At 37.5% G+C, this 20601-nt stretch overlaps 1 protein-coding gene across 3 annotated transcripts in view; it reads left to right on the top strand.

The window, feature by feature from the left end:
* Window positions 1–20601, top strand: part of SH3RF1 (SH3 domain containing ring finger 1) — a 46704-nt gene that overhangs the window by 9057 nt on the left and 17046 nt on the right. For all 3 annotated transcript variants that reach the window (XM_079990142.1, XM_079990143.1, XM_079990141.1), the window contains exons 3-4: window positions 18203–18478; window positions 19573–19668. In XM_079990142.1, the coding sequence (XP_079846268.1) occupies window positions 18203–18478; window positions 19573–19668 (372 nt within the window). The remainder of the gene's footprint in view (window positions 1–18202; window positions 18479–19572; window positions 19669–20601) is intronic.

The raw sequence follows: 20601 nt of genomic DNA, 5'->3' as shown, positions 1-20601 counted from the left end.
TCCTGTACAGGTCATATGACACACACTGAGCTAACATCCGGTGCTCAATACAGAATGGACTGCCCCTTTGTTTCCATGGCAACAGTCACACACATCCTGTTTGGCTTTCCAGCCACAAGCAGCTGACTTGGCTGCTAGAGCCTTTGCTTGCTGCAGCATTGCTGCTTTAGAATAACAGTCTGCACAGGTCGCGTTTTGCTGCTTCCGCGCAGGCACGTGACGTCATTTTGACCGTCTGCACATGCACGAGCAGCGAAACCCGGAAGTAACACGCTCCGTTACTTCCTGGTCGCTGTGAAGCGCAGCCCGAAAATACTTATCCTGAAGCATATTTATCCCGAGGTATGAATGGATGAGTTTTTTAAAAAGCTGTAATTTTAAAAAGCTGTAAGTTCTGATTAGCTTAATATTATCCATCAGAAACCAACTTATGTGCAAGTAAACCTCTGAACTCAGTGGGATTTACTTCAGTGTAAACATGCATAAGATTGTGCAAATAGAATACAATCCTAAAACTAAACCTCTTTTTAAACCTAAAAAAGATGGCAACTTGAAAATAAGTGATATTACCTTGCTGAAGTATTAGTAATGTTCATAAAAAAAAGCTGTGATTTATTTCTTAACTGGAATGGTTGACTAGAAATACTATAATGGGATTGATTTGAAATAGGTTTTCACTATGTTATCAATAGTTTCTATATTGCAGGCTAAACAACAGCATTTTCTCAGTGCTGTGGATCACCCATGAATGACATAATGATCATGAAACCTTCTATTGTAGTTTAGACTTAGAGCTTCAGGGCTTAATTTGAGCTGAGACTGCCAAAAGACTACTTCTTTCTCTTTGTGTAGAGACTCATCTGTGCTCTTTTTGCTTTTCTATGCCAGTGAAGAGATAGGCCACAGGAAACAGAATAATGGCTGTTTGGGGGAGATTAGTACATCAGTCTTTAACATGGTTGACCTGAAAACATATCATACCAATTTTTACAAAATTAAGGCTTCAGTCCTAAGAATACTTATCAGAGAATAAACCCTATTGAACTCAGTGGAATTCTTGCTATACGTGTATTTAGAGTCACATCTCTGTGTTTTATACAGCTTTCCAGGGAAGATTAATACAGAGTAAAGTAGCATCTGATCCTGGAATCAGGATGAAACAATAGTTAGCCAAGGGAAACAATAGTTACTAACTTATACAGTATCCTAAATTAGTAACTATTGTTTTCCTTGGGCTTGCAAAAAACTTCAGTAGTTTACTAGTCAGACAGAAGCAGAAAGGAGGCTATTGTAATCTATAAGAAAATATATGTTGCCATATTCATTACTGGAAATGCAGGTATTCTCTTACTGTAGAGAGAATCTTTTTGTGCGAGTTCTCTAATTCCAAACACGAAAAGTTTTAAGCTGATTGCATCTTGCTGAAGTACTTAGAGTACTGAAACAGTTTCCTGGAGCTTAATATGTTCTTTCCAAGGAAATAAACTTTGTTCTGTTCTCTTGGTTTCTTCCAGGGGAGCTCATTCTAGTGAGGATATATATGAGACACTCCCTGCACTTTCTGTTTCACATAGTTCCTTAAAGCAAGCCTTTAAATAACACTTGTATAGCAGCAGCTTTTTAAAGAATAGTAGCCAAATTTATAATTTTTTGAATCATAAATGAGATATACAGCTCTTCTGAAGACCTCTTTAAACAGTGAATACTACTTTTAAAAGGATTAGTCACTTACTTGAATAAAAGAAGACTGATAATCTTGCATGAGGTTTTATTAGTAGAGTATTGTACTAAAGTGTTTTTATTTACAGCTGTCTAGTTCTCTCAACTTTTCGAGCAGTTTTAGAAAAACACATTAAAGAAAAGTTGGGTAAAGAGTAGATGGTTGTATTTGGAAAAGCCATGATGGAATAAAAAATTAAGTAATCTGTAAAATGCTTGTTTTTAAATTTTTGCTCAAGAAATACTATGTTTAGCCCATTTTAATATTGTTGCCCACATCAAGTATGAGATGTTACCAGCAAGGCCAGTTTTTGAATGTGCAGTATTTAATTATGTTACCAACAGGAACAGATATTGCAAGTTAAGTTGAAACCAGATTTGATAATAATGTATTTTAATTGGGACACTCTCTGTAGCAATGCCACGATAGTATTGGCTTCTCTTTGAGTCCATGTCTGAACAGTATAGATTCTATTTATTCTGTATCTTGTCATTACCAGGAAAATGAGATTTAAAATGCATTCAAGTGATGTGCTCCTGCCAAAAAGCATAGCCTGCAAAAACGTTTAGAGAAGACAATAATACGTAAGCAGCATCTTCACCTTATAAGGTCCGGTGGGTAGGGGGCAAGGCAAGTGGAGAAGCTTCCCCCCCCCCGCCCCAGTTCATTCTGGTAGTCTCTCACCTATAGCAGTACCTGCTAGGGAGCAGCTCTTCCTCATAAGGATTCCAGGCTGGTGTAAAGCTTGCCCAACATACTCTGCGCTGTGGCCATAATGCATTTGGTAGTCTTTAAGACAAAGCTCCTTTATTTTGTGTAGGAGCATGAGCCTGTTCTAATATCTTTATAAATTGGCAACAAATCTCTTTGCTCTCCAGAGAATTAGAAGGAAGAGCATGTCTAATGCATATTTAAATTTAAACAAGTAAAATGAATTGAAAGTAGGTTTCTAGATTTTTATATATTTGTGAGAATACTTTTATTGTATAAGCACTGCACAAATAATTAATATTAAATCTTTGGAAATTAATGTAACTCCTATAGTGGGAAGTTTAGATAAATGACTTGCTTTGTCTAGCTAGACCAGGCATCCCCAAACTCGGCCCTCCAGCTGTTTTGGGATTACAATTCCCATCATCCCTGACCACTGGTCCTGTTAGCTAGGGATGATGGGAGTTGTAGTCCCAAAACATCTAGAGGGCCAAGTTTGGGAATGCCTGAGCTAGACAGACAATTTCAAAGATCTAGGCTCAATTTGGTCATTCAAGTACTGGGTGTCTTCAGTATTTCTTATCTGCTACGTTTCTAAACTTCAGTCCATGGTTGTCATTACAGTTTTGTTGTTGTTTTTTCTTTATATAAAAAAAGGACAGTTATGTTATTTGGGTTGAGGAAAGGGGTATTATGAAAACACTAGTGTGGTTCAGAAAAGCAGTAACTTCACTTGCTGATAATTGAATAATCACTCCATACACTTCAATGCTTTTCAGCTAACTCTGGGACCTGCCTGGTGAATAATATGCTACTAAAGACTCGTGGCTGGTGCATACTGAGTCTATGATTTTCTGATATGCTGGGATTTTCTGGGCCTGGTACAATATGTCTATTGGGCCCTCTCTACCATTCACAAAAGAGGTACAAATTTGCATAAAATTTGCCTATGCCTTGGGTGATTTGCAAATTTATATATTCTTTTGCAGATGAAGTAGAAGGTACAGAAACAAATCTCCCAATTAATCACACACAAGTAAGTTGTTTGATAGACAGAATGTTAGGAGGTGAAGCTTTTTCCATAATTGTATTTCTATATTAGAAAATGCTCAAACTTATTTCTCCCTGTCACAGAGCTGCTAAAAGTCAAGATCCCTGATCTTTCTCCAGTCCAACCCTAAACCATTCAAAGAACTCCAAGTTTCATAAGTTATATTACTTTAGCTCTTTCATAAATTGATCTTAGACTGGCAATTATTCATTCAGTGAAAGAGGCATTGTATTTTACATTGCTTCTACAATCAACAGCCCCCTTTAAAAAAGTAAAAATAAAAAATCTACCAAGGAACTGGAATGCAACTGGACTACACAGGGCTACTTTGTGGAGGTGATGTGACTCAACTTTCTCAAGCAATACTTCCCCACTGCAATATGGATATACTAGTGATGGCTTTTATTTGCACTTACATTAACAGAGCATTTTTAAAAAAAGTTTACATACACACAACAACAATTTTGCATGTGTTCAAAGCATGTGAGACTGTGCACATGTGCATCACTGCGAACCTGTTGTTCAGCTTCTGCATATCTTACTTTCTTTTGACTGCATATCTTCATGCACTGATGACAGAAAATTAAATAGTGAGGGCAGAGATTAGAAGGTATATTCAGGACATCATTGATTCATACAGCCAGACAGATTGTTACAGAATTTTTTTTTAGATACTGTAAAGATTGCTCTGTTTTAAAGATGTCTCTGTAGACATTTATAGCATTTAACTTAATAAAGTTTTTTAAAATTCCATGGAGGAAATAGCTCTATAGCAAGTCTTTAGCTTTATCTGCTGTCCATTCCTTAACTTGTAACTGTCTAGAAAATGAAATCAGACTTTAGTAGGAAAAAAGCATATATAAATTAACCGTAACTTCAAGCTGCACAGGCAAAGAAATCCATGGTCTGTATACCCTTTTTTGTGTGCATTGTATGTAATTCAAAAATTTACCAAACCATTTGTGTGCCAATAAAATTGCCATTAAGAGCTAACTTAAATTCTCTTTTGTTGGATATGAAAATATTTTTTTACAGAGCCTCTTATAGTTTTTCATAAATATTACAGTCATAAATGAGCAGGTTGTTAAATTAAATATTCCCTTTACATGATAGTTTTAATTGTTTAATTTGGATTATGATGAAGCCTAATAGATTTTGCTTGCAGGTGGAACAGCAACATTTGGGCTAATTAAGAAACATTTTTTACCATATTGACTATCACACATTATCTTTTCATTACCAAATTTTGCATTCTGGCATCTCCCAAGGCAGCAGGTTTTCTCCAAAGTCTAAAACTCTAAGGGGGCTGCCTTAACCAACAGCTTTAGTTGTTATAGACTACATACGAGTTGGGGGGACGCGGGTGGCGCTGTGGGTAAAAGCCTCAGCGCCTAGGGCTTGCCGATCGAAAGGTCGGCGGTTCGAATCCCCGTGACGGGGTGCGCTCCCGCTGCTCGGTCCCAGCGCCTGCCAACCTAGCAGTTCGAAAGCACCCCCGGGTGCAAGTAGATAAATAGGGACCACTTACTGGTGGGAAGGTAAACGGCGTTTCCGTGTGCTGCGCTGGCCCGCCAGATGCAGCTTTGTCACGCTGGCCATGTGACCCGGAAGTGTCTCCGGACAGCGCTGGCCTCCGGCCTCTTGAGTGAGATGGCCTCTTGTCACGCTGGCCATGTGACCCGGAAGTGTCTCCGGACAGCGCTGGCCTCCTGCCTCTTGAGTGAGATGGGCGCACAACCCTAGAGTCTGTCAAGACTGGCCCGTACGGGCAGGGGTGCCTTTACCTTTACCTACATACGAGTTTATATTTAAAACAGCTTAATCAAAAAGCTCTGTAATACATAATAAAACTCAGTAAAATATATAACATTTGCAAACCTATTAAAACAAGTATACATTAAAATATTTAGCCTTAAAACACAGATAAAATTAGTAAAACTTTTAAAACAAGTATAAGTATCTATTAATTGGTCAGGGGTTATATTCTCTAGGTTTGGCTTTTCTCCCTTCCATTAGTAGACAGAAATTGTTGGATACCATCTCTTGTGTATATATATAATTGATTTTGTACATGTGGTACCTTAAGAAACACCTGTAAGTGCTGTTTAGAAGTTTTCACAAGTGTATTAGCAAAATACACAGAGTAGTTTTCCTAGTTGGACAAGTCAAATACTGACTAGTTGGTACTCTTGCCCCACCCTGCAGATACTGCAGGCAGCAATGTATGACATCTAACACTAGTACATATTTGTCCTTGATTGTCCTGCCAGAAGAAGATGAAACCTCATTTGCTTGTACAGTGATACCCACTTCCTGAAAAGTAGAAAAATGCAGGAGGAAAAAATAAGGCAATAATTAGTTGAATTGTGTTTCAAAAGGATGAATGGCATTCCAAAAGGAAACAAAGTAGGTGGAGGTGCAAAGGTCATTTCAACTCTGGACAGTAGCAGTTATTGTCTGTAGAATAGTAAAGGCCAGTGAGAAAAAATTTGCTTGTGTTCTTAAAAAAGAAAAAAGGTCCTTTATTGTCACTTAATAAATTTCCCTTAAAAGACAACAAAAACTACTCAAGTAACTTCTAAATTTAAAAAGGGAATGCATACAATTTCTATCTTTAAAGCCATGTAATGGGTGGTTTTGATATGTAAACCAAGCTTTTATATCAGGTGATCAGAAGAAGCTATAATTTGTTGCATATTTCATCTTTATAACTAATGGCAGCTCAGTTACATTTGCCAATGGAGACTTGATTTCCCATTCACTGATCTTTCAAATGTTAATGTGCAGGCAGTATGTAATATTTGTTTTCAGTACTAGAACTCAGCTGAGCTCAGAATCCTTCCACAACCTGCCCTCTCAGGTTATTACATTATAATTGAGATGTGTGCATGTCATTTTGCAAGAAGTTAGAAGTTCTTGCTAATCACAAATGGAAGTCAGAAATCTTTGCTGAATCTGCTTAGAGAGATCTTTCAGTAGATTCTGATCTACTTCTCACCTCTGATTTAAAGCTTTCTCAAAGCAGCATATCTCACTGCATACCCAGAAGAATTTAGATAAGAGCTGGAGCACACAACCTGCAAGTCACATGTGGCCCACACAATCTCTTTTTGGTAGCCCTCAGCAACATTCAAGAAAAAAATCATATTAAAGCCTTAAATATTTATTCTTTGTGTCATGTGTTGTTAATGAAATCACATACATATGTTTGTGTATTAAATTTGTTTTAAAATTAAATCTATGAGGTCTATTTATTGTGTATTTAATTATATATATATATAAAATTAACTATAGGGACGCGGGTGGGGCTGTGGTCTAAACCACAGAGCCTAGGGCTTGCCGATCAGAAGGTCGGTGGTTCACATCCCCGCGACGGGGTGAGCTCCCGTTGTTCAGTCCCAGCTCCTGCCCACCTAGCAATTCGAAAGCACATCAAAGTGAGAAGAGAAGAGGAGGTTAAGGGGTGATATGATAGCCATGTTCAAATATATAAAAGGATGTCACATAGAGGAGGGAGAAAGGTTGTTTTCTGCTGCTCCAGAGAAGCGGACACGGAGCAATGGTTCCAAACTACAAGAAAGAAGATTCCACCTAAACATTAGGAAGAACTTCCTGACAGTAAGAGCTGTTCGACAGTGGAATTTGCTGCCAAGGAGTGTGGTGGAGTCTCCTTCTTTGGAGGTCTTTAAGCAGAGGCTTGACAACCATATGTCAGGAGTGCTCTGATGGTGTTTCCTGCTTGGCAGGGGGTTGGACTCGATGGCCCTTGTGGTCTCTTCCAACTCTATGATTCTATGATTCTATGATTCTAAAGTACAAGTAGATAAATAGGTACTGCTCTGGACTTCCAGGTTGGCGCCTCCGGCAATGGCTGAGCTTCGATCGGGAGGAACTTACTCCGAGAAAAACAGGGTCTGACCGCCACGGCGAAGGCGGAGACCCATTGAAATCACAAGCGGGAGAAGCTTGTGAACCTGGGATTCGGCTGGCACCTTTTGCGCCTCCCCTACTCGCGGGGAAACCCTGTTTTGGGGATCCGGAGCGACGTGGGGTGAGTGGCGCGGTGCTTTGAATCGACTGCTTCTTTCACAGAGTGAAGCCGCATTGCTGTTGCTGGAGAGCGCTGTCTTTTTCCTGTGGACAATTGGATTTTAAACAACTACCCATGAGTAGAACGGAAAATTGGATCTTTAAATACCTTAATTTGGCACCGAAGCGGGAAGGTCATAAACAGGAAGTCCGCCTTCCGCTTTTGTAAATAGACTGAAGCAAAGACGTTACAAGCTAAAGTCTTTGAAAGCTTTTGACAAAGGATTAAATCTCCATCGGTTAAAAATACAAAACCCCCCTTGGAAGCAGGTGAAGAGGGGGGAAATTTTGAACTTAGTAAGCCTGCAGGAGTGAGGGGAAAATCAAATTACCACAGCTCCGAACCTGGGAACGGGCTGCCAGATGACGTTTGGGAAAAGTTTATTGACAGAACGGATTTGACAGCTAGCTAAAATAAGAGTAAGATACTGTTTCCATTGTCCTCTTCTGCATTTAAAATGGAGGAAAAAGTAACTGAAAATCGAAACTATGTTTATTGCTTGAGTTGTGCTTGAAAGAACTGATACAAGTGGAGGATACTAGAGGGAGCCTTTGAAATTGTTATAGGAGTGTAACTGGGAGGTCTCCAGCTGCAAGATAAGGATTCTGAGAACCAGAGATTGACCTTGGACCATTCAAAATGTTGATAGGAGAAGTTATTGTGACTGCATTATGTAAGATAAACTATTTGCTGGAAGAGCTTCATAAAAAGACGGATGACATGACTTTTAAAATTGATAATGTGGAACAGAAAGTGACTAATTTGAGACAAAAAGCAAGCACCAACACAGAAATAATTCAGGACCTGGCACAGGAACCTACTTTGGCAGAACAAATGGTGGAGGAAAAGGAGAAAGTCGTTGTTTTTGAACCTAAAATAACACAAGCGGGATCCTTAGTTTTACAGAAGCAAATTGAGGACTATAAATTGAGGCCTTTTTGATTGAATCTAGAAAAAGCCAGATTTTGAGGATTGGATCCCGGCTTGGACTGAAGAAGGAAAGTTGGAAAGATCCCTCTATCCAGGGATTAATTGACTTTTGGGACATGGACTTGGATTTGGAGGAGATTGAAGTTTTGGGGGCCTTTGGATTTGGAGGAATCTTGAAATACGTCCTGAAACACTGTATAGACCCTAGCTTCAACTATGGAAATTTGGCTGAACTGTCCAGAAGGAATAAAAGTATTGTTAGGATGGAGTTCTCTCAAGATTTGCTCTCTAGTATTAAAGAATATGAAGAAGATCTGCAGAAGGGACCTGGAAAAGAGTTAAGAGCCTCGGACATAAGATCTCCAGGTTGATGGACTATATGGAATTGACGGAAAGGACTGGCAGAATCCGAAACCAGGGAGAGGAGTTGATGGAAGAAGATTGGAAAATTTAAAGTTTATATATAGAAATATCGCAAAATTAATGAGTGATAGAAAAATGGTGGATTGATATTTTATGGATTTAGCAGAAATGTTATAAGGAGTTAAGCATATATAAGTATTTTAGTCTTAATGTTAAAATAAGGTTAAAAAAATATGTTATTTATAATATGATAGAGAATAGAGAAAGATGGAAAGGATTTGCTGAAATAACTAGTAGAAGTGGAATACAAAAAGGGAGGTGAGAGGAGGTCGAGGAAACAAGGGAATGAAAGAAAGAGTATCGAAAAGGGGGGATGTTTATTTTTAAATAGTTTTTGTTTTGTTTTATTTAGGGTTAGGGAGTGGGTTTGGTTTAGTTTAGTTTAATGTGTTTTTGTATTGTTTATATATTGTATTGTATTGTCTTTTCTTTCTTTTCTTTTCTTTTCTATTTTGGTTTTTCTCTTCTGTTCTTTTTTCTTTTAAAAGTAATAAATATTATTTTGGGGGGAAAAATAGGTACTGCTCTGGTGGGAAGGTAAACGGCATTTCCGTGCGTTGCTCTGGTTCGCCAGAAGCGACTTAGTCATGCTGGCCACATGACCTAGAAGCTGTCTGCGGACAAACACTGGCTCCTTCAGCCTATAGAGCAAGATGAGCACCACAACCCCAGAGTCGTCCGCGACTGGACCTAACGGTCAGGGGTACCTTTACCCGTACCTTATAATTAACTATGTTGTGTATATTAAATAATACTGAATATATGACAAGCACTTTAATTTACGATACAGAAATTTAATTTATTGTGTGGCCCATGGATTCTGTGTTGAAGTACTCTTGCCGCCCACTTGGTATGAAAAGTTGGACCATCCATCTCTGCATATAGCAGTTCCACTACCGGATCACTTTTCAGACTTGAAGAGCTTTAAAAAAAGTGTGTAGACTTTGATGAATGTGACAAACGTTTTTCAGGCATGCACAAACCATTGTGTGCACCACTTGTTTTACTGTGGCTAATACAGGCATAGACAAACTTGGCCCTCCAGATGTTTTGGGACTCCCCTCATCCCTAGCTAACAGGACCAGTGGTCAGGGATGATAGGAATTGTAGTCTCAAAACATCTGGAGGGCCGGGTTTGCCTATGCCTGGGCTAATATAATTAAAGTTGCACAACTTAAAGTATTGAGAGTGTTCTGTAAGAAAGGCAGTAGAATCTCCCCAAACTCAGTCTGAGCCTCAGAGATGCTCAACATAACAAGGATGAACATCAACAAGTTTCGGTGAATTTTTATTTGAGTGTTGTGCTGCTGCTGTTTAACTTTTTAGGGGATTATTATTTTAATATTGCTGTAACGTTGTAACTTTTTATTGGCTGTAGGTTTTAGTGTTATAAGGTGCCTTAGATATTTTTTAAAAGCCAAAGCATGCTGAAAATATTCTTTTTCTGCCAGCAATATATATTTCTTTCATTGAACTTTAATGTTTTCTTCCTAAAGCTATGATAAATTGACAAGTTCATATTCTGTTTGTTTCAACATCTGGATGCCACATTGTATCCATTTTTTGCCAGCAACACTCACAAACATATGGAGGAAACTAGTAACTTCACAATGGTAAAAGAGGCTATGGAACTTCTGGCTGCCTTTTCCTTTGCATCATTTACAGGGGAAATTTAATTAGCTCTTAAACTTTTAGATTTTTTTTGTTTACAGTTTGACTGAATAACACAACTCCTCTTGGGAATAGCAAAGTTTATGAATTAACAAAAACATCAAGGAAAATGCAAAACAAGGTTTGTTTGAATACATGCATAAAATAATTTGGTAACAAATATATACCAGTACTTTAAAAAGAAGCCCTATGCATATCTCTGAGTAAAGTGATACTTACTCTTGGGTAAATGCATATAGGATTGCAGTAAAATACTTATGAAGAGAATCTGGGTTATTTTTCATTTCAAAAGAAAAAAAGCAAAGGTAGTTGTTTGTGTCCGTAAGAAAAAAAAACCCTCCATAATCCACAGTTGGGTGATATGCTTATTTGGACCAACCAAAGTGTTACAAAATAATGCAATCTGGAACTCTTAATCATGCAGGAAAAACAAGAGTATTAGATTTAATGTTGTAGCTATGATTTCGTCTTGCAACTTTAATTGAGTTGAGAGCTTAACCATAGACAATGTTTCCCAAATCTTAAAATTCTATTCTTGGATAGTAGGAGAACTTTTATTTTTCCCCTCATTTTGCTGCAGTCTGGAATTGTGCCACTGTTAGAAGGGCAGTCTAGTCCATAGTATTTCTTCCTGGTTCATAATATCCAACAAGACTATCATAAGATCAAAGCTTGATTATCTAAATAACAAGGGTGTAATAATTTTATTTCACTACTTTTATCCTGCTAGTAGTTTCAGACTGAAGTGAACTTGACTGTGGGATTAGCAGATACCTTATTTTAAGACTAGCTGGAACATTATACCAGTTACTAGATTGAGGTAGGTAACCATGTTGGTCTGATGCAGTCGAAATAAATTAAAAAATAACAAAAATTGTCCAGTAGCACCTTAGAGACTTCATTGGTCTCTAAGGTGCTACTGGACTATTATTTTTTATTTTATTATACCAGTTTGTTCTTTTGTCCAAAAACCAAACAAACTTCATTCTGAATATATAATATCCAGGAACAAAGCTGGATGCAATGTTGTAGCTTACATGCTCTTAATTCTCCTTTTGCTTTGATCTTAGAATTGTCATTCCAATAGGGGAAGTTAATTACCCATTCTTTCCATTGCTTTCTTCTGTTCAGCCTTTCTCTGTTGTGCTTGTGAGGGCCTTAGCTTTGACATGCACAAATATTTTCCTACCTAAATATGCTGCATTCATAGTGAACTTTTAGTGGGATTATTTCATATGCATGTTCCTATATGGCTTCCAGTATCTAGGAAAGTTTCCTTTCAATTTTGATACTGATTCATTGTGTTAAAAACTAGTCATGGTCAAACCTGCTAATCTATGAATTCCTGGGCATCAAATGTAGTTTGAGAGTGATTTTAAATTTTAATACAATCTTGCTATTGCTATTGCTACACATTGCTACACATGTCCCACATTGGCCTTGACACTATAAACTCTTATCCTAGCAAGTATAAAGTATGACTTCCTATTAGGCATTTCACTCTTTTATGTGGTTCCAGCAACGCTTCAAGGTCATTCACGGAAGTATTATTTTCATTGGCTCCTAAAGAGCAAGGGATAAAAATGTAAGTTAAGATTGCTGGCTGGTATTTATAGTCCTAAACAATATAGTCTCCAGTTTAACACCATGGAATAAAAATGATAAAATCAAACTGAAAGAGGGCTAAGAGCTTATAAATTGCAGCTTTGTATTCAGGACAAAGTCTTTTTTGGCTACTCGATAAATTTGCCTGCTCTTCAGTGGAGAGTGGGGATGAGGTACCATATCTTGTTTCATTTTTTAAAAAATAATTTTTATTAAAGATTTTCATGGTTCACAAAAAATGTGCATTGTCTTTTTTCAGGTCGTATAGTCCTTTTTTTTACATTTGATGTGAAACATTATACAGAATAAGGTGGGGGCGGAAGAAGAGTGGGAGAGAGAAGGGGGAGAGGAGATTGGGGTGGTAATATTTAGTATGTTTGTGACGAGTTATGCCAGTGTCACTTGAGTAGGTTCTCTATTCATTCATTTTATATGTATATGTACACACACACACACATGTATGTATGTATGTATGTATGCATGCATATGCATATGCATACACACAAACATACATTTTAGTGAGAGAAGTTGGGGTGCTCAGGGCGTGGTTGGTTATCTTTAGTTGGCTGCAGTGAGGTTTGTTTGTGGGGGGGGGTGTTGTTGGGTAAGTTCAGCCCATATTGATTCAAATGCTGTTGGTAGGTTCTTGTTGGGCTGTGAATGTGATAAAGGGGAGCCATACTTGAGTGAAGGCGTCTTCTTCTATTTGTCCCTGTGTCAGGTTCAGTCTATTGGTTAATTTTTGTAATAAGTCCGTTTTTCATATAGTTTGATACCATTGATCCGTGTTTACTTCTGACAGGTCTCTCCAGTGTCTGGCTATGATGTTTCTGGCTGCTGAGAGTAGGTGGGTTTTGAGCTCTTTATAGTGTGTGGGGGCATTATTATCTTGGAAGATGCTTAATAGGGCCAATGGATTTATTCTGCTACCATATTTACTCAAATCTAATGTGCCATCAAATTGAATGCGCACCTCAATATTTATTATGATGGATGATTTTTCAAAACTTTGAAACAAAAAAAAAGGTATTTAATGCGCCATCAAATGTAGTGCACACCCTAATTTTCATGACATAATTTGACCAAAAAATGTGCATATTACATTTGAGTAAATACAATAGGTGGATACCATCCAGAGACATTGTTTGCTTTTAAAATATAAAAGATTCTAGGTTTCAGCAGATGAGCATTGTGTACTTTTTGTTGTTGGTTTTAAACCAGATATTTCCATCTGTTCTTTTTAGCAAGACAAACTAAGGATGTTTTCTAAGTTTTTGCTGATAAAAACGGTGAAAGTTGGGCCAGTGGATATAGTATGATATAGTATGAAACATAATATTTGTGTTTTAAAAAAAGCACAAGGGATAGATTTTTCCAAACTGTATTTTACCATACTGTATAAGGCTACATAGTACTTTGATTTTCAGTAGCTCTCAAAATAAGTGACATAGCAATTAATTATATTTTTCTTAAATATTTATTATATTTTTATTAGAGGTGGGTGCAACCCTCTGCTTCCATATAGAAAAAAAGGTTTGAAGGATTGGGAATTCCCATGATGGTCTCCCAAACATTTTGAATCTATGTTTTGGATGTCTTCAGCTTGGCTAGGTAGAGAACTTACCATGCATTTACCACAGTGTTCCATTATGTAGTTGGCTGTGGTGGACATAAGCCCAAACTCCTTGTGCCAGCATGACATGATAACACATTGTCATAACAGATTTGTGTGTTTACCGCTGCATTGGTTAGCCACAGCTGTTAAAGTATATTGTGTGTGATAATTTTACATTTTGGTAAATCTACTCATAACGAAAACACCTCTAACCTATGCTCTGCATAAGGCACAAGCATTATTTCTATTTTCTGCCGTGATTATTCATCCTTTTGTGCTCTATTTAATAATAGACAAGTATTTATATATTAATATTAATATTAATATTTTAGTTAAAAATAGTTGCTTTAAGAGGCCAACCAGGTGTTTTCAAGAATAATTTAATAACCAATCTTTAAAGAGAGATTTATTTTGGGGACTGTGTTCCATGCAGCATGGAAATTCAAATAAAAGCAAATAATGAATGCAGCTTTCCAGCTGCAGTATGCATGTGGATTATTACATGTGCATATAAGGAAGGGGTTGTTCAAATTAGCACACTTTCTGGTCTGTAAAAGTACTATAAAATGAAAGGACATTGTAATTGTATTTTATTCACTGTATTGGTGAAAACTAATTGGTAGCTGTTTTTCCTACACCTAATCCTACTGACCTTTTTAATATTTTGGAAGATCAGAGCTATAGGCCATAATCCCTAGCATGCATTAGAAGTAAGCCACATAGGTTGGGAAATGGAACTTTATTTTGGCCAAAAGAAAGTGGTGTGGAAGGGGTTTCTGTCTATTGAGTCATATTTTGGAGAGTTATGGCTGAGGGATATGCCATGTTGGGTTTTGGGCTCATCCTGCATTTCTGCCATGTATACGATCTGTGGCCTTGTGCAAGTCTTCATCTAATATAGTCTAGTGTGAGGGCAATAGAGCCAGATTGTTTTCAGCATCTGATATTCAGAAGTATACAGTCTCTGTCCATTTAGATCCTGGATCACATGGAGGGGCTTGGTTAAGTGGAGCAGTTAGGGGCAGCTTTGCATGGGTGGAATTGAAGAAATTTGTGATGAGAGGGGAGGACTTGCAGTACCCACATGTTGAAAGTACCAGCCCCCATTAAATACCAGCACATGTCAAATAACTGAATTTCTAAATAATTTAAAATGCTTTATAGATTACACATCAAATATATGAAGCTGCCTTTATACTGGCTCAGACCATTGGTCCATCTAGCCAAGCACAATAAATGGGCATTTTAATGAGCTCTCTACTTTACCATGCAGAGTGAGGAGCCAATATCTAAAAAGTGCAGAAAAAAGCATAGAAAAGGAGCATAAAAGATGTAGGGTGGGAAATTTACTAGAGTTTTGAGATGCTGAATGACAAGCTGTAGAGTAATCACATTTTTACATATAATACATAAACAGAAATACTATCTTCAATTGCTTCTCCTTGAAGCAATAAAATGAGATATGGAATAACAACAGATTATTTCACTGGAAACCTGAAGTGTGGTGTTATGCACACATGCTTTAGATATTAAAATTATTAGAGGCACTTTTGGTAGCAAGGGTGATGTGCACAGTAAGAGTTTAAAGAACATCAAAGGAAAGTGGAGAACATGCAGCTGCTATAAACACTGAAGTACTGGTTTCCTTTTTTCCCCACCCCAGACCTTTTGGTCTTGGTGGAACCCTTAAGTGGTAGACTGATCTGGGGATAAATGTTTGGTGATAGTTTGTGGCTTTTTCAGCAAAAGAGCTGCCTTGGAATTTACTTCAAAAATAAAATTCATTCAAATCAGTCATGTTTACATAGATCTGTACATATAGTTTGGATAATATTGTCATGTATTAAACTGCTTTTCCTTAGAAATAACTCATGGGGTAAAACTACAGCTACACATTGGTGCATCCCTCTCACTGCTCTACAATACCTTAAGCCGTCCTTTCATGGCTAGTCAAATGAAACAGAGACAGAATGAAACATAAACACTAACTCAGCAAATATTCAAGGACCTGTAAAGTAACCAAAAGCTGCTGAGCATGGGGGGGGGGGGGGAGGTGTCAAGGATTTAGGAAGCTGGTTCAAAAAGCTAAAGACCCCCAGCTGTGATCTTCCTCTCACCCAGAGAATCTGAGAACCATGTGAAGACAGTGTCCTGGTGGCCTCTGAATATATTGCACCCAAAAGAATAATCCAAACCAATTGCTTTGGTTTTAGCTTACATGTACTGGAATGAAGAAGTATTTCCTTTATTTCACTTCTGTATAATTTAACCGTTTCTTCTTGTTATTTGTGGCTGGGGTAGAGCTTAGTTCTACTGAAAATTACAATGTAGAATCAATTGTATTTCATGCATGTCACTATTAAAGATTACTGCATCCATATTAACTATACTTTAACTGGAATTGTAAAAGGGGGGGGATACAGTAACCATCTGTTCAAATGTTTGATTATAGTTGTTTTGCATGATTGATTTGTTCTAATACTATTACAGTCAGCCATTAATAAGGTAAATCAGTGTGGTGCAGTCACTGAATCAGGGTTTCAGCACTATCAGAACTGTAATCAAATTTGTATTTATGTTCTCATATTAAACATGATTTGTGAGACTTGTAACTTAGTAAGAGATTTTTCATCATTGACAGGCAGGGTGTGTATGGAGGAAGGACTCTTCCTGCAGATATTTTGTCACTAAAGGGTTGAGCTCAGTGTCAGAAGTGGGCCCCGAGACCTGGCATGAGGCTTGGTGCAATTACTCCAATTGCACCTTTATCAATCAGACCTGTAACAATGGGTGTTTTCGTTTTACCACCTGCTGTTGATGGAATTGCATTCTTCCATACAAAAACAACAGCCCTGCACAAACAATGACTACTAGCCACGATGGCTACTTTCTACCTCCACTATTGGAAGATGTATGCTTCTGCATGCTACTTGCTGGGAATTTCAGGTGGGGAGGGTGCTGTTCAGCTCAGGTCCTGTTTTCTGACTTCCATAGGCATCTGGTTGGCCATTGTGAGAACAGGATGTTGCACTGCATGGGCCAGTGGCCTGATCCAGCATTTAAACATGCAATATGAAGTGATGCAGTTAGTATGAAAGTACTGCTTCAGTGAGAACTATGCAGGAGTTATCACAGGAAGAGCTGGAAGAATGGGATGAAATATCAAAGAGTGAGTGAGTGAGTGAGTGAGACTATACAATAGGTAATTCACACAGTCCTTTCAGTCTTTTCTTGCTGTTTTATCTCAACAATAACACTGGAATGTTGTACTGAAAAACAGTTTGCAAGCAATTCGTTTTTTGGAGATGTATTATTTGGAGAGAGAATCTAATTTTTTCTAGTCAGGGAGCACAAAACAAGTTTGCAGTCCTTATTTTTCTAGAAAGAACTCTTTTATTGTAGACAAATTGTGGTTTGCAGAAAGCCATATGAATGAGAGATGGATAAAAGTCATGTCTGCAGAGAATGCAAAAAGAGTATTCCTGGAAATTTGAGATAGTCTTTAAATTTTGATTAGAGTAGTGTGATACAGGGGAAATTGTGGTTTGCAGAAAATTAGCCTTGTCTCCCAGTTCCCACATTACAAGTGCTCAGTTTCCCAGACTCTCTGTAGAAGGGGAATCTCATCATTGTGAAGAGACAGGAATCATACAAGGGCATAGAGGGAATTTTACTGGCAAATTTAAAGAATGGCTTCATCCTTATTTGTATTATACTGACATGACTTTCACAGGACATCATGAATTCTAGATAGAGATTTTCAGAGTTCACTGTAAAATGCATATATTTTTAATCAAGAAAAAGTAGGAATATTCCATGGCTATGATCCTGAGTTTGTCTTCAATGGCAGGAGTGCCCACTGAACAGAAGTCTACTCTTGTGACACTCTCTGCAGTGAAAAGGGGCTGGGAAGGCAACTGTGGGTGATTTTCCACTGCAGCCACTTATGATGCCAAAAATATTTTTAAAGGGCTTGGGGACTCTGAAGCAGCATGAAAGGTGGCTCAAGAGGAAGGAAGAATTGACAAAACACAGACTTGCCACTTTTTTCTGGTGTGATCGTTGCCTGGATCATGGTCTCATTTATGAATGGCAGCAACTCTTGTTTTTGAAGAACGTAGTTAGCATCTTAGGCAATTTCATTTATTATCCTTCCTTATACTATCATTTTTCAAAATCATTCTTAAATTTCTAGTTCAACAACACATACACAGCCTTAGTTTAAAACTTAAAAACTTTTCAGATGTCTGATATGCGAATGAAAGTCATATGAAAAGTCAGTGACAGTTTGGCTGGATGGCTTATTTTCTAGTGTAATTGCTTGTTTTGTGTGTACACTTCTTTTACATTCTGTGACGATGAAATGTGGTTTCCCCCCCTCTGTAGGGTGTACCTCAGTTACCTTGTGCCAAAGCATTATATAACTATGAGGGGAAAGAGCCTGGAGATCTTAAATTCAGCAAAGGAGACATTATCATATTACGTCGGCAAGTTGATGAAAATTGGTATCATGGAGAAGTTAATGGTGTCCATGGATTTTTCCCGACCAATTTTGTCCAGATTATTAAACCTTTACCTCAACCTCCACCTCAGTGCAAAGCACTTTATGACTTTGAAGTTAAAGACAAGGAAGCAGACAAGGATTGTTTACCCTTCTCAAAGGTAAAACACAATTCTTATATTACTGAGTGTTGTAAGAACATTGAAACATTTATTAATGTCCATATAGAAAGTTAGGTGGAATCTATACACACATAAAAAATGCTGTGAAAATGCTTTAAAAAAAATGTTTTGAAAAATACATTGAATTTTGCATACCTCACTGTTGCCACCTAGTGTCACCTTTGTATATTGCACTTTACAACACATTTAAAATGTTTTATTTGCAGCTGTGTAGCTGAGTCCTTAGTGACAGACATACATGAGCACCCAGAGTTTATACTTACTGTTTTTCTAATTCCTTTCCTACCTACAGATATTTACTTGTTCCCTTATTATTGGAAGCTTTATTGTTTTGGTTTGGGTTTTTAAATTTTGAGAATTAATACCTTAATTTCCTCTAAGGACAATGTTTTAACTTTTATTTTAACTATAATTCAGGATGGAATTAGTTAGATTTCCCCTGCCACCAGTTCTTTCTCTCAAAGAATTCAGGGTTGTATATATGGTTTCACTCCCTCCCCACTACCATTTTTCTCTCAAAACCACACTGTGAGGTAGCCTGCTAAGAGATAGTGACAGGCTCAATGTCACCTAGTAAGCCCCATGGTGTACTAAGGATTTGAACTTATCTTCCCTGTTCAAATCTTAACACATTGTATGTTATACTAAATTGGCTCTCTTTAAGAATGTTTAGAACTGGATGAAGTTAATTTCAGTTTTTCTGTTCCTCAGTCTGACCCCCCCCCAGCTAAGTATATTAAATTATTAAATGTATTTTATTTTATATATAAATGGAAGAGCTTGGCTTTAACTTTTCTAGAACTCCAGTGGGTTGCCCTGGGAAGGAGCCATGAGAATAATGGTGTTGTTGGTTGCTTCTGTTTTAATTAATTCTCAAACTTGGGTCCCCAGCTGTAGCTGGACTACAACTCCCATCCTCCCTTGCTAGTAGGACCAGTGGTCAGGGATGAGATGGTTGTATTCCAACAACAGCTGGGGACTCAAGTTTGAGAAACAGTGCTATTCTTGATCAGGAAATGCATGTGTTCTTAAAAGAAATTAGTTGTTTAACTGCATATTTCTTTTTAATGTAGGATGACATTCTGACTGTGATTCGCCGAGTAGATGAAAACTGGGCTGAAGGAATGTTGGCTGACAAAATAGGAATATTTCCTATTTCATATGTTGAGGTGAGAGAACCATAAAAATATTTTAATATACAATATAATAATGGTAGAAAATGTAATATATACTTGCAATAAACTTGTGACTTCCTAGATAATCTTGGTGGCCAGCCTCACTATTTTCTGTGCTTTGAAATGTAGGGACAAATTAAGAGCTCCAATAAATTCAGTTATGTAACAGATACACGCTTTTATTGTGAGCTGAACTTGTCACAGAATCCATGGGTGCAACTGCAGGGCAAACAAACTGGTATTTGTTCATTGTGTATGTTGAAATCTATTCATTCAGAACTGGTAGTGTGGAAATATTGTGGGATAGGGAGCAAAGGTGTCCTTTAAAAAAGTTCTTGAGTTTGTGTTTATTCTCTCATCACTTATGTAAAACATCACTTTTACATTTATGCCATACCAGTGTTGGAATTTTAAGAAACAAAATTCTGGAAACAGAAACTGAATTGAGGAATTCCAAGAAACAAAAAAAATCAGTTCAGTTTTAAAATTGGAGGTTAAAAATACTGTAGTTTTGAACGTTTAGGTCTGTCACTGCCATCTTGATTTAAAATGGCATCCAAGCATATCTACAGATGGATAAAAATCTGCTCCTCAGTCTCAGGTACCATCTTGGTTATGATATCTTAAGAGGTGTCCAAATACATAGCAAACGAACAACTTTCCAAAATATTTTATTAATTTATTCACGAGATAACCACGAGATAGTGTGTGAGAGTCTCCTTGATCACTTTTCTGAAACACTTGCATCCCTGCTGTCAATCTCTTAGCAGGCTTAAGATCAAAGTGCTGACAATAATGAATAAATGATACATTGTAAGGGATCACTCTGACAATATACACATAGAGATGGAGAATCAGCAGATAGCTCAACCCAAAATTTCCAAATAGGAAACTTTCAAAAATTTGTTTTTGAAATGACAGCCAAAT

Source organism: Podarcis cretensis (genome assembly GCF_951804945.1).
Source record: "Podarcis cretensis genome assembly, chromosome: 9".
Classification (NCBI taxonomy): Eukaryota; Metazoa; Chordata; class Lepidosauria; order Squamata; family Lacertidae; genus Podarcis; species Podarcis cretensis.
This window is presented reverse-complemented; position numbering and strand designations above follow the sequence as displayed.